The sequence below is a fragment of the Pinus tabuliformis genome, chromosome 1_2, assembly GCF_031772625.1.
Source record: "Pinus tabuliformis cultivar Carrire ecotype Pingquan chromosome 1_2, CPIR1, whole genome shotgun sequence".
NCBI lineage: Eukaryota > Viridiplantae > Streptophyta > Pinopsida > Pinales > Pinaceae > Pinus > Pinus tabuliformis.
The window spans coordinates 706,237,323-706,263,875 of NC_142298.1; the positions used below are offsets into that span (position 1 = coordinate 706,237,323).

The following is a 26,553-nucleotide window of genomic DNA, read 5'->3' on the forward strand; positions in this document are numbered from 1 at the left end:
TTCCCTTAATGAAGAAAACGTCATAGCCCTTGTTTTTAAGTTGAGATACGGAGAGTAAGTTCATCCCCAATCCTGGCACATGCAACACATTGGTTGCTTGAAGCCTCTCTCCTGTTTCGATTTGAAAGACTACAGTACCTCTTCCTACTGGGGTACACTTTGCCTTATTTCCCATGGTGATCTGAAAATTCATCCTTTCTTCTTGATAATCTGAAAAGCATTCTCGGATTCCTGTCATATGCCAGGAAGCTCCACTGCCTATATCCTCAGAGGAGGCAAAGGTTGCTAAGCAAGCGACTTCTTCTTCCAATCTAGAAGCTAACATAGAATAATAGTAATTCATGTCCCTTGTGCATTCTTCTAGAAATCTGCGCGAGTCCCCTTGAGTAGATGCCTCTGCATCATGCTCTTGACCCATAGTCGATTTTCCTCTTCTGTTGCCGGATCTCTGCTCTGATACCATGTGAAAATTTCTAAACTGAAATTCTACTACAGCAACTGATTTATTTCACCTACTTATTATTCACAATAAGTTATTTACGAAATCCCTTCAACAAATATTAAAATAAATTCTACTGTAGTTATCACACAATTACCCAGAGAAAATACATGCACAAGAACCAATCACATCAACACAGTTGTTTTTGGACAATTGTCCCTGGAAAAACCCAATGCGGGAAAACCGGTGCAATAGATGAGGGCTTTATTAATCTTCCGCAGCAATTGCTTTTACAAGGAATGATTTTACAGAGAAACTGAAAGAAAACAACTGAGACTTTCCCTTCAAGACTTTCTGACACTTTGGAGACCCTGCTCCCACTCCTGTGTCACCTCTGTGTCACTCTGTGTGGCTCAGTGTGGCTCCGAGTGGCTCTGCGTCCCTTTGTGTCAGCTTGCATGAGGGCTACGTCTCTCCTCGAAGCTACTTAAGCAAGCTCCAAGAGCTTGGTATTCAAGGATTGATACTTACTTGCAGCAGATGGGTTTCACGAAGAGTGATGCAGATCCGAACCTATACTACATTGTTGTAGGGGATGATCCGCTCATTCTTGTGTTGTATGTTGATGACTTGTTCATGACTAGGGCAAAGAGATTGATTAGTGGTTGCAAGGAGGATTTTGCTATGGAGTTCGAGATGAAGGCAATTGGGCTGCTGCATTACTTTTTGGGGCTTGAAGTGTGGCAAGAGGAGGGGCATATCTTTCTGGGGCAGGGGTAGGGGTAGTATGTTGTGGATGCGTTGAGCAGATTTCACATGGCAGACTGTAGACCCGTGTCTACACCTATGATCACCAACTGGAAGAAGCTTCATGCTTCAGATTCTAGTTTGGTGGATTCCACATTGTATAGGTAGCTTATTGGGTCCTTGATGTATCTGGTCAACACTAGGCTACATATATGCTTTGTAGTGAACACACATCGCCAGTTCATGGTTGAGCCCAAGAGGGTGCACTGGGTAGCTAGAAAGCACATTCTTCGCTACGTACAGGGGACTGTTGATTATGGTCTGGACTATATGCAGGGAGATGGAGTGAGGTTGGCAGGTTACACAGATGCAGATTGGGCAGGTTGTGCTTTTGACAGGAAAAGCACTTCAGGGTGTTGCTTCAGATTGGGTTTGGTAGTTGTGTCGTGGTTTAGTAGAAAGCAGGTGGCTAATGTTCTCATGAAGTCCTTGCCAAGAGGCAAGCATGTCCATTTCAGGGACAAGATGGGTGTGGTAAGAAACACTTTCCTCGGTAAGAGGGAGTGTTGATTTTTAAAGTAACTTGGATAAGTGGTTTCCCATGGGTTAGTCTCTACCTAGGGAAAAGTGTCCAAAGTAATTCTTTTCCTAAGTGTGACTTTATAAAGTGAAAGTGACTTTATAAGTGGTGAAGTCAATGTTAAATTATAAAGTGAAAGTGACTTTAGACATAAAGTACAATGTGGGTACTTTATTTAATGGCTGAGTTAAAAAATAGAAAGTGAGAATTAAATGCACATTTATTCTCATCCTTTGATCTAAATGAATCTGAGCCATTAGATCTTAGGGTTGCCCAAAAGTCATTTAGGGAAACAAAAGGGGGAAAAGAAAAGAGAGACTATATTCATTCTTCATGAGCATATTGGAGAAAAGAGGCTGAGAGCTAGAGAAAAGTTCTAAAGGAGAAATTTGTTGCAGCAAGTTGAAGAAGTGATTTCTGGGCAAAGTTGGGCATGGAAGTCGAGGCATAGAAGACATCAGAAGGTATAGTACGAACAACATTTAACGTTGTGAACTGCATGCCGTTCGAGAGAAGTTTTGAGATTTTTTTTTGAAAAAAAATCCGTACAGCGATACGGAAATCCGTACAGTGCGTATAGAATCCATATAATATAGTTTGTATAGTCGTATTCGTATAGTACATATTTTCAACTTCAAGTGGGCATGGAAATTGACGCAAAGTGGGCATGGTTTTCAAGGAGTTTTGCGCTAAAGAGATAAGTTGTATCTTGCTGTTTTGTTTTTTCTGCAAATGTATTTTTACTGAACTTGAAAGATAAATAAATTTGAAGAGCTCTCTAACAGGTTTTCCCCGGAGAAGATTGAAGGGGTTTTGCTTGGGTCTAAGTTGACCAAAAATCTGTGTGTATTTTTATGTGTGTTGCTGGTCTGTTCATGTCCATATTTATTTTCAGCATGTGTTGACAGTCCCATGTGCTTTAATCTGAAAATTTCATTTCCAGAATTCTATATGTTGAATGTATGTTTATGGTAAAGGGCATTTAACTGAATGAGAGTGATAAGGTGAGATTATAATTGGGTTGGGATTGCAAGAAACATTTTAGTCATCAAATTTCAACATTGAGCATCTATATAATTGGCATTGATATTAAAAGAGTTTTGAAGAGGTTTTTGTTCTCTTTGAGCTATAATTGCATTGAATCTAGATGAACTGAAGTGATAAGCTTGTGATTTAATTTCATATTGGGCGTTAAACTGTGATATTGTTGAGCTGAATATTTTGAGAAGTTTAACTTTCAGTCTTTGTCTAGTGAAGTGAATATTTATTTGGGCGATTAAAGGGTTTGATATATAACTCAGAAATAAATCGTGACATAAGTTTTTTCAATCCTTGAATCTAACTTCATTCTCGCTCCATCTTCTAATCATCACGTGCATTTGCATATTAGGTTAGACTCACATAATTAAAATTTACTTCCAAGCATAAGCTTGGTCAATAGAAAGATAGGTAGCCACCCATCTTTGCTTGAGAAGCCTGCTTTTAATAGTACTTAAAACAATGACCTTGTAGTCATCAGAGCCACAACTCTCTGCAGCGCCAGAGGCATCGGATATGTTAGATTTTTAGGAGAGGTATCGTTAATCACACCTTAGTGTGCTTCACCTTATCTTCTCTCTGCCATTTACTACGGAATCAGGCTCAATATAGAAAGAATTGAAGGGTTAAAACTTAGATAGGCATTTAACTAAAATTAACCAAGATTCCTACATTTCACATTAGTTTTAGGATTTGCATTTCATATAAGATTGTTGTTTATCAATTACTTGGTCCTAAATTTCATAGCAAGATAATTGACTCCATAAGGTACTGGTATCAATCATTTAAATCTAATCGAATCCTATAAGTCTTGCTAAATCTAATAGAAGTACTTGGTTGCTCAACTGTGTCTCCCGAACTAGTTGGTTCCCAATTAGTTCTCTTTCATTCCATTTCCGTAGGGTCTACCCCTATTAGTCTGCTATTGGGAGACAACTTAAACGGAGAGATTGGGGATTAGGGTGACAACCCCCGATCTGAGCCGTTGTCGCGGTGCCTAGACATTCTGTGCGACAACATCTCCTATTTTATTATTATTTTAATCATTGAGCACATTTACCTCTTATTAAAATATTATTTTTAATGTGGGAAAATGGTAAATTGGCCTTTGTGTCTCCTCAGGTCATTGAAAATCACTTTTAACCATCCCATCCTATAGATCTTCTCATTCCGGTTCCAATGAACTATTAAACTAAGGGGTTCCATCAAGTATTCCTCTCGAAATGCCACCTTAAGCGTAATTAATTGAGTTAGACCCAATAATAACTTTGTTTCTCGAAAGTTGTCGGAATGCAACGGAATGAAAGGCAAGCTGTGCAGATGATGAAATATGCCAATCAAATGCCATCAAATCCCATAGAAACTCCTCAAAACCCCATGAAATATTTCCAAAAGCCCCTGGGCCCGCTAATGAAGTAAACTTGCACCTGTGACTTGTTGGTGTCCAACCTTGAAAGTCCATCCATAAGGAACACTAGAAAAAGGAACATCACAACTTTGGCCACTCCATGGGTAACTTTTGAGTACTTAAGAATGCCTTTTGGTTTATCAAATGTTGGAGCTACATTTTAGAGGGATATGGACTATACCTTCAAGGGTCTAATTGGCAAAATCATTGAAATATACTAGGATGACTTAACTATTTTTTGAATGATGGATCAGCACACATTAGTCACCTCAGGCAGATCTTCGAGGTGTAGAGAATATGGTATCTCCCTAAACCCATCAAAATCCATATTTTAGGTGACTGAGGGCAAGTTGCTGGGCCATATAATTTCAAAAGATGAGAGAAGGATCGACCTTGAAAGAGTAGAAGCATTGAAAAGGTCCCTTTACCCCATAACATTAAGTCCCTCCAAGCTTTTGTTGGGAAAATGAACTTTCTTATAAGATTTATTCCAAACTTTGCTGAAGTTGCAAAGCCCATTAAATCTCTTTTAAAGAAAAATGCAAAATTTGAATGGAGTGACCAAGAAAAGAAGGCCTTTCAAGATATTAAAGGATCTATAGCAAAGGCTCCCATACTTGTAAGTCCAAATTATGCAAAGGATTTTATGATTTTATCTTTTGTTTTTGAGGATACAATTACAGGGGTGTTGCTCGAGAAAAATGATGAGGAGCAGGAGCAACCAATTGCATTCGTGAGGAAGGCATGACAACATTCAGAGTTAAAATATCACTTATATGGAAAAGAAAGTTTATGCCTTGGTCAAATCACTTAAGCATTTCAGGGTGTATGTGGGGCATTCTAAGGTCATAGCTTCTGTTCCACGTTAAGCGGTGAACGATATTTGAACACAAACAAATTGCTTGGATACCGAGCCTAGATTGTAAGTTTTCCCTCGCAAAGGCCTGCTAGATTTTGCAACAATAGGTACCAAATCTAGAAATGAAACGCTTGAAATATCTTTCCAGATCATAAAGAAGATCGACAACATGCTTACTAGCTGGATTTACCACCTTTCTTGAGAATTTACCTAGTTCAGCTCATGTTGTTTGAAGCATCCATGTTGGATGTGGAAGAAGGTGATTAAATGATGACTCCTCTTGCACAAAGGATTCCAGAGAATGGCATAGCTCTTTCAAGATGATACTACTGTGCAGGTGGAAGAAATGCAAACTAGGAAAATTGGTGAAAAATTTGTACAAAATCAAAAGACAAGGATAACTATCACAAGTAAAGAGTTGTACACTGAAGCTTATCATCTGAGTTGTGTAAGGGGGTTAAACTCATTGGTAAGAGATGACCTCTCTAATCCTGCTTAGACAACTTGTTTAGCCCTGCCTAGATAAACTGTTGAATATTGCTCAACTGTTGAACACTATTAAGACATCAATCAGACCCCTCATACTGTTGAAAAATCTAGGGGTAGCAAGTGAACGAGATTTCTCTTGCTTGATAAATGTTTGTGATGTGATTTTACTTCTTAAGATTAGCTTCTTCTTTTCACTTGATTATTATTAGTGTTTTCTTCATCAAGCAACTACCAAATCATAAAGAACAATGAGACAAAGGAAACAAGATATAGGAAATCAGCCAGGGCCAAAACCTCCCCAAGCTTGAGAGGAAAACCCGCAAAATTCTTCTTATTGAAATTTCAATTGACCAATTCCAAGACCTAGACCCTTGACCAAGAACTTCTCCAAGACCAAGTCAACTTGCCTCAAGTGAAAGTTAATCCTTTATTGATTCGACTGCAATTTCTTCTTCAACTTTGGCCTTCACTCCTGCAACACTAGTCTGAGATTCTTGGCCTCCTGCAATGGACTGTACTTTTTGCACGTGTGGCAGACTTAGGGTAATTTCAGTCCTTTTCCTCCTTCGCTTGACTGGAGTTAGTCTTCTTATGATCTCGGCTTGAAAGATAGCTCAATTCCTTGTCTTGATTCTGCTTCCTAAGGGCATGCAATTCATCCTTTCTGCAACAGATGGATGCCCTAATCTTTTCCTCACACGTGTGACAAATTGAAGCCCTAAAACAGATGCAAACCTTCAATTTCTTCTACTGGAGATTATCTCTTCCTTCGCTGTCCTTTTCTGTCACTTCTTCTCACTTAGATCGAACTTGAATGATGATGAATGAATGTCTCCTTATGTGAGGCCGAGTCCTCCTATATATAGGCTCTTCCTCCATGCTTTTAGGCCAACTTGAAGTTGTCCTTAGGCCAACTTGATGCTTGAGAAGGCCGAATTGTTCTTTTTCATTATGACTTGGTCTTTGGAGAGTTCTTTGACTTGACTTGACTTACATAAATCCTTTTACAATATGTAACATGCCCAAATGGGTCTTTTATACATGACAATGAATTTAATGACTTGTAGACTCAATTAAAAAGCCCTAAGAGCTCACAATGGGAGCTTTACCTACAAAATAAAATTCCTTGAGCATGAAACCCATGCTTCAAGCATAACAAAATAATTTTATTTTTCTTCTTTACATCAATTACATAAATAATAATTACATATGTCATTATCAAGACCGAACCTAGTTACATATTTCAACACATACATGGTAATATGTTTCAATAATGATTATTATATGCCATGAAATGAAAATGGGTTAGGGAAGTAACTGTAGCGTGGGGATGGTTCTTGAACTTGAGAAAAGGCGTAGATATTTGAACTCTGGAGAAGAGGAAGATGGGCAGTGGACTACAATCTCGAAAAGAAGATAGGGAAATACTTCCTGAATGTTTGGGAAGAATAATCCTACTTTACAGCCAAAACATTAAAGTTGTGATAAGTATACCTTTATGTGACTGGAGAAGTGATAGAGAAGCTTTTTGCAGCTCCCTCCAATTCTTTTATATGCTTATGTGCAACCAAATAATGAAAAAACGATGACTGCCGTATGTGTCTTTTCTTTGCATGGCTTTGATTGTCTTTGATGTTGGACCCATTCTGAAATCAAACTAAAAATCTAGAGACCAAAAATATCAGAAACAGAAAAGTTGATGTGGCAAACTATATCAATAGATGATGATTCTTCAAATTGTATAAGTTTTGGTGAACATGCATATTTGAAATAGTTCTCTTCCCATGAGTATTTTTTTCTCTGTGCTCTATCGCCATTTTTCTAGTTGTATTTTCTATTTGCTTCACCTTTGTTCCGAAACTTGGAGCTTGTCGCTTTTTTATCCATAGAGAATGAGTAAATCATTGCATTTAAAACCTTAATGTCATCTAGCTCATATGTATGGAATATATGTTTCTATTGATTTCAGCTGCCCTTTTTTTCAGTGCCAGGAATAATAGGCTGCCTTCAAGCTTTAGAGGTCATAAAGATTGCAAGTGGAGTTGGGGATCCCCTTTCTGGTCGTATGCTTATCTTTGATGCATTGCCCACACGTATTCATATGGTAGGCTTCTTTGTTCCTTACTTCAAACTTCAAAGCTTATTTTTTTTGTCAGGGTTGGTTTTTAATTTAATTTAATTTTTTAAGTAAACTTATTTTTATTAACAGAATATTACAAACTATAAAGGTCTATGGCTTCTCACTTGGAAATGTGGGGGCTAATATCAACAAAAACATTAGAGAGAGAATCCCAAATTTAAAGTCTGCCCAAATTTTGCTGGTGTTTTTCTCAAACAATTTTTTTGAAAAACTACTAACAGATGGAAGGGTAAGCTGTATTCCCTTATCTGGATTTCCTTCATCCTTGTTGCTATTGCTGTCATCCAAGTCCTTTGAAGTTATGGAAGTTTCTGTTCTCAAGTGAGGAAACAGCTGGGAGGACTCTCATCTATTCATTTGCTTGTAAGTAGCAAACCAAGCCTGTTGCACAGATTCAATCAAGATATTGAATCAGCTATAGCATGCTGAGAATCTTTGTATCTCTTAGATGTTCTAATTATGGGTGTAATGTTCACATGTGGCTATGACATACTCGTCTGTATCATTGATATATTTGTAATCATGGCTAAGGCCGTCCTTTGATGATTTATTATCATTTATCATAATACTAGAGAGTAGTTAAGGTCAACGTAATTAAACTTGGATGTGTAGGCTCATGAACACCTCTTGTAGGAACCAACTTGAGTCGTGGATAAATATAGAACGCTCATTTGTATAGTATCATCTTGTTATCTTATTGATCTCTGTTATAAAGTGCTTCGTGCCTAGAGGCTAGGAGAACCCATATCCTTGGTGTTCTGTTGTGATTGGCATTTCTTTCTTTTAGGAGCACCTATGCATCTCATGTGTAGTGCAATTGTGGTTGAGTATATTGTTGTTCTCTGGGGAACTTATGCTTGTGTTACTGCAGAATTTGGGTTTGTCTTTGTTTCCATTTGTTTCTCTTGATTTCACTTGTGAGCATGGTATTAGAGCAGGTGTGAACCTTACTCTCTCAATGTTATAGCTGATTCAAACTTTTAGCTACTAGCATCACTCAAGTTCTATTGTGATTTTTCTTGGTTTGTTCTAGGTTTTTAGAATTTTAAACTATCTAATTCTAATGCCTCTCTTCTAGGGTTCCTTGGGTATTCCTAAGGCCCTTTCACTTTTCTTCAAGGCCAATTCCTCCACTCCTAGTGTTACCAAGGGTTTTTACCTTTCGTTCCTGTTGCCACAAAATCTAGCAGGTCCAATGAAAGAACTCACTGGGCAAGGGCCAGACATTATGGCAACAACGAGGAAGGGTTGCCATTGTCACCTCAACAACCTTCCTCCTATTGTTTAGTGGGATTTCAACCACAAGGGAGGCTTCCCTATGCCACCTACAAGGTATTCTAATACTATGGTTCAAGGTGACTTATTTTGGAGGTCTAAAGATAGGTAAAGGGCTTGGCAGGGCCTAAGATGACCAAAATATTCAAGGCTAGGGTTCAAGCTCTCTAAGGTTAGACCTATGACGAGGCTGCTATAAGTTAGTGTTTGATTGATGTTTAATTTAGGGTGTGCAATGATATATAACCGCCTTAGAAAATCCCTTTAAATGATGTTCAACTATAAGGGAACCAAATATTTCTAATAGAGAGTCGAGACTAGGGATAATGCAAACTTGACGGTTTGAAAGCTGTTAGATATGTGCAAAAAAAATAAATAGAAATGACATCAACCCTTCTAGAGCATGCAAGACAATCTATGATGCTATATTTTGCTTTTATATGATTTGTATAAATTATCCTACCATTTAGAGCCACCCTTATGCAACAAAACAACACTTTACACACAAATCTGCCCCTATAACTCTAGCGGATGCCTTAGTTGTGTAGGAGAGAGGGTTTAAAGAGAGTTAATTTAATTTCAAGATGATCAACACATTTTTTAGACTAGTGCCTTAACCGACAAGGGCAAATAGAGTCTTAAATGGAGTTAAATGCCAAGGAAGGATCTTGATGGAATAAGGGGGTATGCATTTAGGCATCCACTTGTAAAACCCTAGCTACTATTGTTGTGAAGGGGGGAGGGTGGGGGGATTAGTTATAAGGTCTGCACACTAGGAGTCTTCTTATAGGTTACTAAGAAGACAATTCTACATGCAATAATAAAGCAAAGTTTCACCAATGATAAACATTTAGACATGGAGAAATAGAAACCCTACTTAAAACATTTAAAGCGTGCAAAATATTAAAAATCAGCAATAAGCTTACAATTTTTTCCACAATAGCTCTTCTTTCAATCCTAGAATAGTGTCTCCAAGAAAAAAATCACATCCAAGACAAAATGCATCTACAAAAGATCACATTATGCCCAAATAGCGAATAAGGAAGCAAGTCGCACTCTTTCACGAGAGGCTGATGTGAGAATTCTATTTTAGTTAATCTGGTAATTATTCACTTATCTTTTACATATTATTTGTAAACCACAGGAATGCTGAGAAATCTATGGCATCAAGATTAGATGATTTCTCTATTAATGATAACTGCTTGTGAATGTTTTTTACTTCAATAGATTAGGATCTTCTCTTTAGTTAGATTATTATAGTGTTCTTCTTCATCAAATAGCTAACAAAGCATAAACAATTAGGAGACAAGAGACACAAAATGTAGGCTATCAACCAGGGCCAAAATCTCTCCCACTTGAGAAGAAAACCCAAATAGATTATTCTTCTTATAGAAACTTCAATTGACGTATACCAAGACCAAGACCCTTGACATATTTGCCTCTCCAAGACCAAGTCACAAGGCTTCCTTGATGAAATTCTTCTTCCTTGAGTCAACGATAGTCAAACCCCTTGCTTCTTCCTCCTTCTCAGCTATCCTTCAAAGTTTCGGCCCCTTGATTTAGGTCTGCAAATTTCGGCCCTAATTCAAAAACCCTAGTTGCAATATTGTCTCTCAAACTTCTTCGCTTTGAGATGGAAACTATTCCTCCTTAACTTGGCTTGATTCTTCACTTGACTTTCTTCTTGGTTTGACCTTCGATAGTGTCTTCAATACCTCGGCTCCTACTGCAGCAGAAAACACCTATACTTCGCACGTGTGGAGTGTACTTAACCCAAAATAGACCCAAAAACAATGCTAAAGACTTTGATCTTCCTTTTCCTCTTTTCGCTGGTGATGAGGCTTCTTCCCAAGTGATCTTTGGACTTCTTGTTGTAGGCTTTTTCTTGACCGAATTGCTTGTTTTCAAATGAGAGTTGAGCTATCTATTTATAGTGGTCTACCCATGAATATAAACTGACTTGACAAAGATGTAGGCTGACATGTCCTTTGGTGAGGTTCCATAACTCCTTCTTGAAGATGACTTGAAGGAGGTGCTTGAGCTTGGTCTTGGAGGGCCTTTTTGTTCTCGTAATGACTCATACAAATATGTAACATGCCCAAGAAGGGTCCTTCATACATGACATTGACTCAATTTGACTTTATGACCAATCCTAAGGGCTCACAATTGAAGTCTTACCTAAAAATAAAATTCCTTGCTCATGAAACCCATGAGACAAGCACTACAATAATAATTTTATTTTTCTTCGTTGCATCAATTACACAAAATCACAATTACACATATCATTATGAAGACCAACCCCAGTTACACTTTTCAGCAGGGAATTAAAAAAATTACACACATAAAATAGACACTGAGATTTTTGGACAAATTTTCCCTAGAAAAACCCCAATGTGGGGAAAACTAGTTCTGTAGATGAAGGTTTTATTATTCTTCAACAAAATTTGTAATTGAAAATTACAAAAACTGCTTGCCGTAAAATGGCAAAGCTCTGAAAAATTCTTTTCTTCACTTCTGCTAGCTAAGTCAACCTCCTGGAAGCTACTCAACCTCTCAGAATCAATTTGGCCCTCCTGTGCGACCTTGAATTGACCCACACGTATGGCCCTGGAGAATACTTCAACCTCCACTGGAAACTCGCTTCTCCTGAGAATATAAGTTGACCTCCACTGGAAAATTGTTCTACACTGGAAAACTCGTCTTCCCTCTTGCAAATCGACCTCTTTGGAAAATTCGTCCTTCCTCTGGGAAATCGACCTCCTTCTGTCAATTTGCACCACCTGGAGAAATTCGTCCTCTGCAAAGTACTTTGACCTCCCTCTGTGACTGAGAAACTGGAGATCATTGTGAAGAAATTCTCTTTGGCAAATCGATCTCAATCATTGCTGAAACCCTCTACTGGTGTCCCATGCTATCATTGCACCCTTCCTCAATCAAATTGTATCTCCAAGATGCCCCATCAACTTCTTCTTATAATCTCTCATTGAGCAATCAACTGCCACGATCTAAAAATCGATGGCTAAGATCATGTTGACCCCATCAAATCACTTTTCTAAAAGTTACCAGAGAGAAATCGACTTGCCTCAATTAGCACTGATTAATTAACCCATTTCACTGTCACACCCTCCTCTCCATCAGATGCACATGGTCCTGAAGCTAGTAGAACTTTGTAGCCCACTTTAGATGACCGTTGGAAGAAAGAATTGAGGGAGACTGCTTGTGATTACATATGTAGATGGTGGTATGATGCTGATATCCCCTTCAATGCTTCCCGTTCACCATATTATGAGCCTATGTTTGATGCCATACATGTTGCTGGAAAAGGCTTCAACGACCCTACTATGCATGAGATAAGGGGGTATCGTTTGCAGAAAGAAATTGCCTCCATTAATGATTATTTGAAAGATTTCAAGGATTCATGGGCAAGAACAGGATGTACCGTCATGTCAGATGGATGGACTGATCAAGGGAACTGTACCATCATAAACTTTCTTATCTTCTGCCCACAGGGAACCATGTTTCTAAAATCAGTTGATGCATTTGATAGGCTGAAAGATGGACAATTGTTGTTTCAGCTCTTGGATGAGGAGGTAGGGGTGGCTAATGTTTTTCAAGTCATCACAGATAATGCCTCTAACTATGTTCTTGCTGGTAAATTATTAGAGAAAAAACACAAAACCATACTTTGGACCCCATGTGCTACACATTGCATAGACCTCATGCTTGAGGATATTGGCAAATTAGACTGGGTCAAAAACATTGTAGATCGTGCCAAAAGCATAACAAAATTTATCTACAATCATTCATGGATTTTGAGCCTTATGAGGAGACACACAGGGGGTAGGGATATTATTAGGCCTGGCATCATTAGATTTGCTCCTCATTTTTTGACATTGCAATCTATGCTTTTACAACATAGACACTTGCAAAAGATATTTTCTAGTGATGAATGGAATCAAAGCCAGTGGTCTCTCAAACAGGAAGGCAAAGAATTGAAAAAGAAAGTTAATGAATAAATATTTTGGAGAAAGGCAACAAAGATTGTGAAGGTTGCTGAGCCACTGGTTAAGGTGTTGCGGTTGGTGGATGGGGAAAGATTGGTTATGGGCTTCATTTATGAGGCTATGGATCAAGCAAAGGAGCAAATAAAGAGGGTATACAAGGATAAAGTGGCTAAGTATGGGTCCATTTGGGCAATCATTGATGAAAGATGGAACAATCAACTCCATCGCCCTAGACATGTAGTTGGGTATTTTTTGAACCCACGGTATCATTGTAAAGCTCTGGCGGCAGGAGATTTGAGTGGGGAGGTTAGAGACGGATTGGTTGATTGCATTACACCGACAGGTCACAACCTTTAGCAAAGCCACAGGTACCTTTGGGAAGAACCTAGCAAAGATTGAAAGGGAAGCAGATGAGCCAGGTAAACAAAAATTCCAATTTTCAAATTCTTAATACTTATTTTGTTAAATTGTTTATAATTTGAAAGTTGGATATAGTTTGTAATTTTGTTGAGCTAACTCATTACACTCCTATGTTTTTTGCAGCACAATGGTGGGAGGCTTTTGGTAGCCATTGTCCTCAATTGCAGAAGTTTACAATTCGTATTTTGAGTCAAACTTGCAGTGCTACTGGGTGTGAGTGCAATTGGTCTGTTTTTGAGAGGATTCACATGAAGAAGAGAAACCGTTTGGATAAAAAACGGTTAAATGATCTAGTCTATGTCCAATACAACCTCCGGCTCAGACGCAACCAATCGTTGAACAAAAGACCTGATTAAGATCCCATTGTGTTGGAAGATATTGATCCAACATCAGATTGGGTAGTGGAGAGTCATTCAACAGAGTTTGATTCTGATGAGGAACTTGATTTTGATTTACAGACAGTGGCATCACTTGAACATAATGTTCAGTTGAATGCAGATCCACTTGTACTAGCCTCAGGGCCAGCCCCAAGTCCTCCAGTTGTAGGCGCTTCCTCTGCTCAGCCACTATGGAAGCGCATATCTCATCTATCTCAACAGCCACTAGCTGCACAGCCTACTAGTGCTACCACTTCTACAGTTGCAGTTGGAGATGATGATGGTGAGGAGCCATGGGCTTCCCTGTCTGACTCTGATTCAGAGGTTGGGCCAGATGATGTTGGCTCCTCTAGCAGTAGCTAGTAGTACTGGTCACAATTTACTTTTGTTGTAGAGGCCATTTCTAGCCTCCTTGGTTATGTGTTTTTATTTTGATCTCTATATCATCATCATGTATGTATTGGATAGTGCACTGGGTGCCATTTTGATATAATGGATATATTCATGAGCCTATTTTGATCATATGTTGTCTTCTATCTATATTCTAAAGCTTTGTGTTTGGAAACATGAATGAAAATCTTTAAAATTATGTTTTTTTTTTTAAATAAATATTTAATGTATTTTTTACAACGACCGAGTCATTGAAATTGAATCGGTCGAGTCGATACCGTGTCGGAGTTAGTGTCAGAGTCGGAGTCGACCCTTAGCCGAGTTGGAGTCGATCCTCGGCCGAGTCGGAGTTGTAAAACATTGGCCTCAAGAGAGGGTCAAAGTCAACCCAAAAAGACTTGTTCAACCCAAACAATGCTTGCTGTAATTTCTGCAGTCAAACAGAAAGTCAACGCTGCAGTCAACATGGTCAAACTGTCCCCAAATGCCTTGATTTGCATGCCAAAGAATGCGGCCTAAAAAGATCGAAGTTCTAACCCAAAACAGAAGTCAATGCTGCAGTCAAAGTACCCAAGTCAACGCTGCCCTAATGACATAAAATTTTGGCCTGCAAAAACAATGATCCTTCCACATGCGAAGAGAAAAGAGCCTCCAAGTTGTACGAACCAATCAAGAGAGGAGAGAGAAGATGATGTGATGAGATGAGTGAGTGTCCAAATGAGAGAAGGGTCACTCCTATTTATATAATTCGTTGAGGGTGAGAAGACCCATCCATTGGGCTTCATGAGCGTACATTTGACTGAGGCCGACCTAGACAATTTGATCATGAGAAAGAATAAATTCAAAATTCCATTTCTGCTTGTCAGAATGAGATGATCTTTATATCAAAATTGTAGCTCTTCGAAAGAGGAATCCAATGCAATAATCATCTCCATCATACGAGCTGTCCTAAGGTGGAAGTTGGCCCTAGTTGCCAATTTTAACACAATTTCTTTTTCAATCTTGAAACAAATTTATAATAGAAACCCAATTACCCAATATAAAAATTTAAATTTTGAAACCCCATAACCCCAAATACTGTACAAAATTCAAAAACCTAAAAACCCCAAATATATACAAAAATATTAACAATCCCCAAAACCCAAGTTAGAAAAAATAATTTATAAGTTAGATCTACACAATTATTTACAAGATTTACAAATATACAAGAGTTTTGACAATTTTAAACTTCTGATAAAAATATTTTTATGGAGTTTTTTCCTTTGAAGAATGGTTAAAAATACTTTAGAAACCCCATTGTATATTATAGCCTTAGCGAAGATTTAATCCACCATATAAATTTGGAATCCAAGCAACAATGATTCTTGCCCAAGTTTGTGAACTTGGAGGCCAAGGACTGAAGTACCTGCAAACACTATGAATTTATCTCAAAAATAATTTGTTAGATCACATGGGGAATCAAACCACCTAAGATTTACCCAAAACTATCAATAGTATGGTTTTATCTCCATCTAATGAAAAAAATAATATCCTACCAGTATTTAACACAACATAGAGATGCTCGTAGTCAGCACATACCACAAATCAATAAGCAAGAACACCTTGAATTGCACTCCAAAGTCTTTATTATGATTGAAAAAATAGTTCCCAATGAGACAATAGTTACAAAGTTGGTTTAGCAGAATTTTTTAGCCAGAGATCAAGATGCTAGAGACTCAAATGACTCATTTATAGATTTATCCTCCAAGTGGAAAAATAATGGCTAGTTTCTTTGATCCTTGTCAAAATAATCTTGGTCATTGATAAACATTTCAAAATCTTTTAATCTTGGCCTTTGATTTTTTATTTTTGAGGAATTCTCGAATTTATCATTTAATAAATCATTTAATTTTATTTTTATTAGCTCAAAATTAATTATTTTGAGCTAATTTCCTCAAAAATTTGACTTTGACTTAACCACCAAGGTCCAAGGGTCCAAATTTTCTTGAAATATATAACATTCTCTTGGTGGAGAACCTTTAAAAATTGATTCCTTTAGGACCCACAAAATTTTGCACTTGGAGAATTATTTTTCCTAAAACAACTTAATTTTGACTTTATTAATTAATTTTCTGGCTTAGGATTTAATTTTATTTTGCTAGGAAAATGAATTAATTTACACATGAGGGGATTTAATTATTTTTCCAACCTCTAATACATAGTATTTTACATTTACAACCCTCAAAGGGGGATACACATTTCGCTTAGACTCTCAAGACAAATAACCCATCTGCAACACAATATGATCTAGTAGACCCAATGATTTGTAATAAAATAATTAAGCCAACTAGCTTAAATTGTTCCTGAACCACTTTTACATTAGACTCGACAAAAAACACTAGGTCTCACCTAAGATTTCGACAATAAATTTCACTCTAGCTTTGGCGGTTTAAGATGGAGGGGAAAAAACTCTTCTGATTAGCCATGTTTAGAAACATATGTAATCAATGACGTTAAAAAACCTCCTAGGATGAAAATCGTCACCAAAATCATAGGCTTACCTAGGTTGTTACATATACCCAAGGTCTTACTAGGATTATTTACATCATATAACTTGCAGAATGAGGTGACCATGACACATGGACTGCTGATAGGTGATCCAATCCAGTTGAAAATTTTTTGGTACTTTTGCTTCCTTGGACCTTTGACAATTTGAGCGCAACATCTCCAAAATTTGACCTTTCTTTTACCCACAATTTTTTTGATTATTTTCCACTTGGAGAAAATTTAATTTATTTATAATTATTTTTGACTCTAAATTAATTAATTTTGTCTTAGGATTTAATTTTAATTTAGCCAGAGAAATTAATTAATTGACACAAGAGGGGATTAATATTCTTTCCACCCTTAAATACTTTAGCCATGTTGTCTAAATATGAGGGACCATGCACTAAAATATTTTTTACATAAGATATTACAGATAATTCAACCCTCAAAGGGGGAATACACTTTCGTTATGGACCCTCAAATTAATTACCCAATTTTGCGACACAATATGATTTAGTATAGACCAAGTGATCTGTAATAAAATAATTTAGCCAAAAAACTTATATTATTCCCAAACCACTTTTACAAAGACTCTATATAACACTAGGATTCACCTAAGACCTTGTCAGTGAATTCCACCCTAGCTTTGGGGTTTAAGCTAGAAGAAAAACTTTGCTGATTATTCGTGTTTAGAAACACATAATTCAAGGAGGTTAAAAAACTTCCTAGGATGAAATTCGTCGCCAGAATCATAGACTTACCTAGGTGTTGTTACAAAATTAAATGGTCATATTGGCATCATTTGCATTACAACTTGCAAAACTTGGGTTTACAATGATACAATATGTGTTAGTTGATGATTTTGATCTTTGAAAAAATTTTGTACACTGCTTCTTTGGACTTGTGACAAAATGGGTACAACATCTGGCTCCATATGGGGACACGTTGCTTCATCGAAGGAATGTGAGAATCCAGAATCCTGTGTCCATGAAAATAAAAGTCCATCAAATTGATATCCATTCAAAATCCAAATCGTCATGTATATATAGAACATTTGTTGGAATAGAAAAATCTATTCTAACAAAGCATAAAACATAAATGCATGAAACAAAACTAACTAATGACAAAATCGAAATCGTAACTAAGAGTGTAGGGCTAGAAATACAATATAGAGGACGTGCAATGGCATCAAATGTCATCCTTGTTGCACAATTTGGAACCTCTGTTTGCATACAGGTAAGTCAATCGACTATTTGTAAGATGTCCCTTGTTGAAACTTGACCCTTTTTGGCCAAAGTGAACTTTCATCACTGTGCTACACACCTTTGTCAAATTCCAACCATTTTCTTTTCTTACTCGGAAGATGAGATGAAGATAAATGATATACAGGCTGGAAGAATTCGGTCACAACTGCATTATGCTCTGAAGTATGCCCTTGTGGCTCAATCTCTTGATTATCATTTGGCCTTTTTGGATTTGCCCTGTATTTGGTTGACTTGGATTGTTTGTTTCTTATTAATGTTTACGTTTTTCGATCTTTCTTAATTATTATTATTATTATTATTATTATTATAATTTTTTTTAATCTTAATTATTATTATAAATTATAATATTATTATTCTTAAACTAGCTGTTATATTAGCCGATATAGGAATATTATTTGATCTTAATAATCATTATTAAAATATTATTATAAATTATAATATTATTATTCTTAAACTAGCCGTTATAGGAATATTATCATTATTAAAATATTAATTTTCATAAACTAGCCGTTATATGATCTTTTGGTCTCTACATTGCCCTCTATTTAACCCTGTGCCATGATTTGCATCTTCATCTGGTTCTGATGATGAACCACACTAGCTGGTTCAAAACGCATTGACAAAATTTTCTCCTATGTGATTTCTACCGAAAAGTCTCTTCTTAATGTAATATGGATAACAGAAGCCTGAATTCGAAAATGGTATCTTCTTTCAACTTCCCTGTATAGCCTGACCATACCACCTGTTGATGTGGGAATAACAGCATATGATAAGTCCATTTGAATACTTCCACCCAAGTCAACTGCAAACTTTCTTGATAGAAGCATTCCCCATACATTTGGTACATCAATGATTGCTATGTCCATGGTGATAATTTTATAAGGATAATTTGCCAAGGCAACCTGTAAGTCTTTAACCAAACCAAGAACTTCAATTTTCTTAGAATCCATGGAGCAAATGTTGTGATAAGGCCTTGAGATTCTCAGGTTTAGTTGATCCATGTCCTTCTTAGTCATGACATTGGTCGAGGCTCCATAATCGAGCATACATTTGTGGAGCAATCGATCATTAACTTCTAATGTAAGGAAGAAAGGCTGATTATCTTAATTAGATATAACAATTTAAATCCTTTAACTCAATCTCTTCCTCCTTTAGATGTGTATCAACCTGATCGTGTTGAGCCATGCCTAAAGTTTTGAAGAATCACCCTTTGAGTAGGGATCTTTGAGAAGTTCAAGCGCTGGGACAAACATCTTAATACTGTTTATCCATGCCACTTAATCGATTTTCAATCCTGATTTATATCTCTCAGATACGACCTGTCTATTCTGATTTGGGTCCTTGCCCTTCTTTTGATATGTATAACCTTTACTTCTAGCAATTTCAAGAATCTGCTCCTGGGATGGAGTTTCACCATACATTTGCGTGATAGGGTCCTTTTCATCACTGAAGTTATTGATGGTGAAAGATGAAGAGATCATGTCTGCACAACGATGTTCCTTTGAAGCATTAACATTATTTATCTGCTCATTGGTTCCTTCCTTTAGGATTTTTCTAGCAAGAGCACATAACTTTCCTCATGAAACTTTCGCAAGGTTTGCAAAATGGAATAGGCTGATCAACAACATTTGCAGACTCAAGAGGAGTAGCAGGTCTTTCATCATTGGGAGGATTTCTTTTTGGCCATGGATTATTGTTACCTCTATTATTATTATTATTATTATTTATAAGCTGAACATTTTGAGCTTGATTTTGTTCAATTTGAATCAACCTAGATTGCATGGCGCTTATCTCTCTAGCTTGCTCAATTCTCATTTCCTTAATCATTTGTGTTAATTCGTTAATCAGATCATGTTCTACCTCCTTTATTTCTTTCCCTTTAGATTTGGCTAGACCTCTTTCAAAACCAGGAATTTCCGATCTACCAGAAGCCTTCTTATCTTTTTCCAACTCGTCAGCTATGGTTTGAGTGGAAGTTAAATTTGTAGGCTTAACACGTCTTATGATATGATGTATCAACACAAAAAGCCTCAAGATATTGTTCCAACAATGTTTTGTCAGGTGGCTTGTAATCTTGAGTCATATCCTTAAGAATGTTGAAGAAAGCGTAACTAGGTTCGGTATTTAAAAATGTAATTTTTATCTTTGTACTAGTCAAGAAAAAGAAATATTATTTTTGTAAATTATAAGAATGAGTTTCTTGCTCATTTCATAGGTCTAGGAAAGTCTAAGAGTCAAAGTCATATATAAGGAGCTCTTTTTGAGCCTTCATGTAATGTATATGGGTCAACCAAATGTCTACGAACAACCCTCCAAGGCTAGCACAATCCTCTTAAAGACAAGCAAGCAAAACAATGAAAAACATAGTCACGTCGGCCAACAAAATGAATTTGAAGTCATGTCGGCTTGCAAAGGAGACACATCAATTCACTTGATAATGTCGGCTTGATATGGAGACATAACACCTATAAATAGGCAGCTAGAGTCACCGCAAAAGTGCAAGAGAGAATCGCGCATATCTCTGAAAAGGCTCGGATGGGTACAAGGTCTGCAACCTTGCATACTTTGAAGGAATACACTCTCAGATGGATACAGTAAGGATACTCCTCCTTAGTACATGTTTCGGTGCATTACTAATGCAATCTACTCCTCGGTGGAAAGAGATGACACAAATCTCAGTGCTATGATAAATGCAGTCACAATTGTCTACACCCTTGGCAAGAAGGATGTACATGAAACTCTGTCTCGGCTTACATATATCATAGACATAGTCACTATCTCGATGATCACTATCTCACAGTTTCGGTGTATTCGAAATGAAGAGGATCTCTGTGATCTCTGTAACGATGCAACAATAGTGAAGCTCATAGCTATGATGAGTATTTCAATGGAAGCACAATAATATTCTCAGTGATGTTGCAACGGTACCGAATGTCTCCGTGGTGCAATAATGATGATGATCTCAGCAGTATGAAGAAGAGGATTGGTGTCTTGGTCTTGGAGTGGCCCATTTAATCAAGGGTCATGGTCTTGGTGTTCGTCAATTGGAATCTCTATAAGAAGAATCTTGTGCGGGTTTTCTTGGCCCTGGCAGAAAGCCAACATCTTGTGTTCTTGTCTCTTTGTCATGATAGCTATTTAATGAACTAAAGAAGACACACTAACGTTAAAGAATATGCTAATAAGCTAAACATTAATAGTTATCATGCTAAGAAGAATCTCATGAAATCAATGCCCTAGATTCTTCAACATGGTATCAGAGCTATGGTTGCAATCTAAGAAAGGGCAGAAAAGAGACATTGGAGGAACAAGTCTACAACAAGAAATCTACAAACAACAAAATCTTGTGTCTCTACAGTCATCATCAAAGAGTCATCACAGTAAAACAGAACCTCGGATCACTCTGAAATTTTGGATGGTACAGGAAGGTACAGGCTCTCGGTGACGCAAAATAGTGACATATTCGAACTCCTCTATCAGTCTTGATGAGCACAACAAAGTATAATATCTCGGTATATGAACTCGGTGGATACTTTGTCTCGGTGAAAGAAGAGAATACCCTGTCTCGGCACTCTTATGATTTCTGTCTCAATGAAAACACTGTCTTGGCATCAATGCAATCACTGTCTCGATCTCCTCATAATCGAAGTCTTCAATGCAGTCACTAAGTAATATATTCTCGGCATGATCATGATGGAAAGAAACACTAACAGACTTAACATGTTCATCTTGGTATCTCTGTTTCGGTAATTTCTTGGCATAAGAATAATGGTCTCGAAGATCCTACAGGAAGCACACAGTCTCGGATAAGAAACTCAGTACTACTACAGTAATATATATATATATATATATATATATATATATATATATATATATATATATATATTCTCTGCATAACCATGATAAGTAAGATCTCGGTGATCATAGTCACATTCTCGATAAATATTTCAGTGATAAATATAATTACATTCTCAGTCAAGGTACAGTCATCATCCTAACATAGGTTATGATCTCAATAAAAACACAGTCATGAATTCGGTGACAAGTTCGGGCTCACAACATAGTGTCTCTCTACACAACTCGTATGTACAGTGCTCATAGATATCATTGTCTCGGTACAATGTCATAATAATATACTTGTCACAATCTTGGATCTTGTCTATAAACATGATCTCAATAGCATGGTGCTCGGATCAGCACATGAGTCCTTCTATATCACTAGCATGTCAACAATGTTTTCAAATGTAGGAGTCAAAAGCACCTTGAAGCTGAATTAGAAGTCAAGATGATCTCAAGATCATAAAGCAGTTTCGGTGATGTCAAGATCACAAATGTCATGATGCTAGAAGGTCTCCAAAGAAGTTTTGGTAAAAGGATACTAGTGGTTCATGATGGGCAGCTCAAGCAAAGGAAGCATCAAGGTGAAGATCTCCTCTTCACATGCCAAGTAAGTATCTTTCATGTTTTTGGTTTAATGACTTTGTTTTGCAAGGAAATAGAAATATTGGAGGATAGTCATAGTTCTCATGAAAAAGGTCCTTGCATAGAATGGAAATGTAGACACAAGATAAACACAACATTCTTGTCTTCACTTGGGAAGAAATAATGGAGGATTGGGTAATCATCTGGCATCCGATGTTCTTTGCGGATGTGTAGGGCATCCAAGATAAGAGTAGGCAAGAGGACTGCTATTCTTTGAGGGTTGGGAACCCAAGATAAGAATAGTCCTAGAAGGTCATACTCAGTGAACACCTGGGTGGGTATGTACCTTGAGAGACAATGATGAAGGTGTTTATAGTCATTGGTCTCGCCAACATTGTGCTCTGATCTAATAAGAGATAGAGTTGTTAGTCAAGGCCTTGCTATGGAAACAATGTTGGTTACTATGATGCTATAACAAAGGTTACCAATTCGATTCTTCTTATGAGAAATTCTTCATATTGAGAATGACCAAGTAGAATTATAAATACCTCCCTAGTTAAGAGGGAGTGTTGAAGAAAGTGTAACTAGGTTCGGTATTTACAAATGTAATTTTGATCTTTGTACTTGTCAAAAAAAGAAATAATATTTTTGTAAATTATAAGAATGAGTTTTTTGCTCATTTCATAGGTCTAGGAAAGTCAAAGAGTCAAAGTGATATATAAGGAGTTCTTCTTGACCCTTCATGTAATGTATATGGGTCAACCAAATGTCTAAGAACAACCCTCCAAGATCAGCACAATCCTCTTAAAGACAAGCAAGCAAAACAATGAAAAACACAGTCACATCGACCATCAAAATGAATTTAAAGTCATGTCGGCTTGCAAAGGAGACACATCAATTCACTTGGTAATGTCGGCTTGATATGGAGACATAACACCTATAAATAGGCAGCTAGAGTCATCGCAGAAGTGCATGAGAGAATCTCGCATATCTCTGAAGAAGCTCGGATGGGTACATGGTCTGCAACCTTGCATACTTTGAAGGAATACACTCTTGGATGGATACAATAAGGATACTCCTCCGTAGTACATGTTTCGGTGCATTGCTAATGTAGTCTAATCCTTGGTGGAAAGAGATGATACAAATCTTAGTGCTATGGTAAATGTAGTCACAAGGTCTACACCCTCGACAAGAAGGATCTACATCAAACTCTGTCTCGACTTACATATATCATAGACATAGTCACTATCTTGATGATCACTGTTTCACAGTATCGGTGTATTCGAAATGAAGAGGATCTCTGTGATCTCTGTAATGATGCAGTAGTAGTGAAGCTCATAGCTATGATGAGTCTTTCAGTGGAAGCACAGTAATATTCTCAATGATGTTGCAACAGTAATGAATGTCTCCGTGGTGCAATAATGATGATGATCTCAACAATATGAAGAAGAGGATCGGTGTCTTGGTCTTGGAGTGGCTTAGTTAGTCAAGGGTCATGGTCTTGGTGTTCGTCAATTGGAATCTCTATAAGAAGAATTTTGTGCTGGTTTTCCTCTCCAAGAGGGAGAGGTTTTGGCCTTGGCGGAAAGCCAACATCCTGTGTTCTTGTCTCTTTGTTATGTTAGCTATTTAATGAACTAAAGAAGACACACTAATGTTAAAGAATATGCTAATAAGCTAAACATTAATAGTTATCATGCTAAGAAAAATCTCATGAAATCCCTGCCCTAGATTCTTCAACAAAGAATATCATTGAATCTATGATTAAAATCTTCAATCGTCTCATTTTCATTTTTCTTGATAGAGTTAAGTTCCTTGAATAAATATTTTCCTTCTCTTTTGTCCCGATATTTATCTTTGAATGCATTGAAGATAACTTGCAAAGAATCAAAAGTAGCATCGAGCTTATCCAAAAACCATTGCAAGGCATCATCTTCTAAAGAAAGGACAAAGAGCTTCATTCTAACATCCTCGTGATTGTACTGAGTTGCATGAGTGTGTCTTAATATAAAGGATGTGAACTTCTTGATGTGAGCATCAACATTGATCACATTATTCCCTTGAAAAAGTGAAATCTTATTTATACTGCCATCCGGAAGGTTGTGAGGGTATCCATGAATATTGATGAAGTTGCAAGGCCTGTAGAAATCCATGAGGTCCTGACTGATGAGATCAGGAAAAACCAAGTGGATGTTAGAGAGGGATTCCTGTCCGAGAAAGATTAAATGCTTACTAGAATGTAATTTGTTTAACCGATCTCTTAAAGTCTTTTTATGATCAGGAGCGGGGTTAACCAAGCTACTATGATTTCTTCTAGTATAAGCTCTTGTGAATGGATGAATCAATGGAGTTGCCACCCAAACAGGAAACTAACCCAAATGTCTAGGTGCTAAAAGTGCGGATAGAAAAATTATGAAAAGATTGGTGAGAGAATGAAGGATAGGATGATGAAAAGATAAAGAAGATGTTGTCGAAGCGTTAGGAACAAGATGAACTTCTCCCTGGAAATGATGCCAAAAATGTTGTCGCTCAAATTGTACAGGCACAGTGCGATAACGATTCAGGGTGGGGGCTTTCACTTCGATCCCCGCCCTCTCCGTTCTAGCTGTCCCCCAACAACAGGGTATGGGGGGTAGTCCCTATGGAATGTGAGAATGCGAGATTTGTAGGCAACCAAAAAACCTGGGAGACACAACTGAATGGCCTAGCCACTTGGTTGATTTAGCAAGTTTTAGTGATTAGATTAGAGTATTGCGTGAGATCAGTGCCTTATGGAGTCATATACTTGCTTTATATCAATTATACACCAAATGACTGGATGAACAGTCGCTTCTTTAAGATGCTTTACTATCCTATATGATATTCAAGTCCTATGATCTAGGTGAGATGCAAAGTCTTGCTTTATTTTAGTTAAATGTCTGACTAGGTGAATCCCTTAATCCTTTGTTGTTTTGAGGCTAGTCCTAAAGTAAGTTGTAGAGAGAAGTCAAGGCGAAGCAAGCAATGGCTTGGTTAACGATACCTCCCCTTGAACTCTAACTACCTGGTGCCTTCAGTGCTGCAGAGATTGTGGCTTTGACGACTGCAAGGTGACCATTAACCACTAGAGAGGGTCTATCCTTCACAAGCTACAAGATGAAAGGTGGCCCTATCTTTTTATCGAACAAGGCTAGGCTTGGAGGTTAATTTATTAATGCAAGACTAGGCTTAGAATGCAAATGCAAGGTGATTGAGTGCTCTTTAAGTTGAGATTACTTGATGTTCCTTAAGCACTTAGATACAATTGATCTTAAGCTATGACAACGGAGTACTTAATAGTTAATGAATAATAATTTCAAGCATAAGAGAAAGTGCTTAAATTCAACAGTTCCCAAAAGATATATCCAATGTAACCAATGTAAACAATCTTTTTCACAATGAGCTATGCTTATCAATAGAGCATTAACCAATGTTAGGAACCCTTATGCAACTTATGCTCAAATTTTATGATAGCGGTAAGCTAAATCCAATGAGAGCACTTAGAATGCGACAAATAAAAATGTTTATGAGTGCAAGAGGAAAATGCATGCAAGAATGCAAATGAGGCAACCAGGAAAGGCCAGAAGGTAGCCCAATTAAACCACTTTGCCAACATAATACTATAAACAATGATGTAAGGGAAATAAGATATGAATGCATAATGAGTTTAGGATCTTATTCCAATGCCACTATTATGCATGATCAAATCTTATTATGCTTTCCAAACAATATGACAATCATCAAAATTTATGAAATATGTTAAATAGGGATTGCCCAATTGATGGAAGTGACTTATCAATATGTTTAGGTGAATTATTAAGTAAATTTATGCCACTTAGATTAAATTTTTACCGTTGTAGACAAATTGACCAGAGGTTGCTAGTCAAATCAAGATGAAAATGAGCGTTTGAGGAAGCAAACCAATAGGCCTTAAGGCCTTGAAAATGACTATCTTGCTTGCCCAAAACTCTTAAAATGAATTGAGCTCCTGCACCCACAAATGTTAGCTCAAAATCTCTTGAAAATCCTTGCAACCACAAAGTGTTAGAGGAAAGAATACCAATGATAATCCAATCAATGACTGAAATGAGGCAAAGAGGGCTAGGTTAGGGCAATGATGAGGGCTAGAAGCCTAGGGAAAGGGCAACAGCTAAGG

General features: G+C 37.2%; 1 protein-coding gene across 1 annotated transcript in view; it reads left to right on the plus strand.

The window, feature by feature from the left end:
* Nucleotides 1–26,553, plus strand: part of CNX5 (co-factor for nitrate, reductase and xanthine dehydrogenase 5) — a 286,044-nt gene that overhangs the window by 178,755 nt on the left and 80,736 nt on the right. The window contains exon 9 of the mRNA XM_089395837.1: nucleotides 7,546–7,664. Coding sequence (XP_089251963.1) covers nucleotides 7,546–7,664 — 119 coding nt within the window. The remainder of the gene's footprint in view (nucleotides 1–7,545; nucleotides 7,665–26,553) is intronic.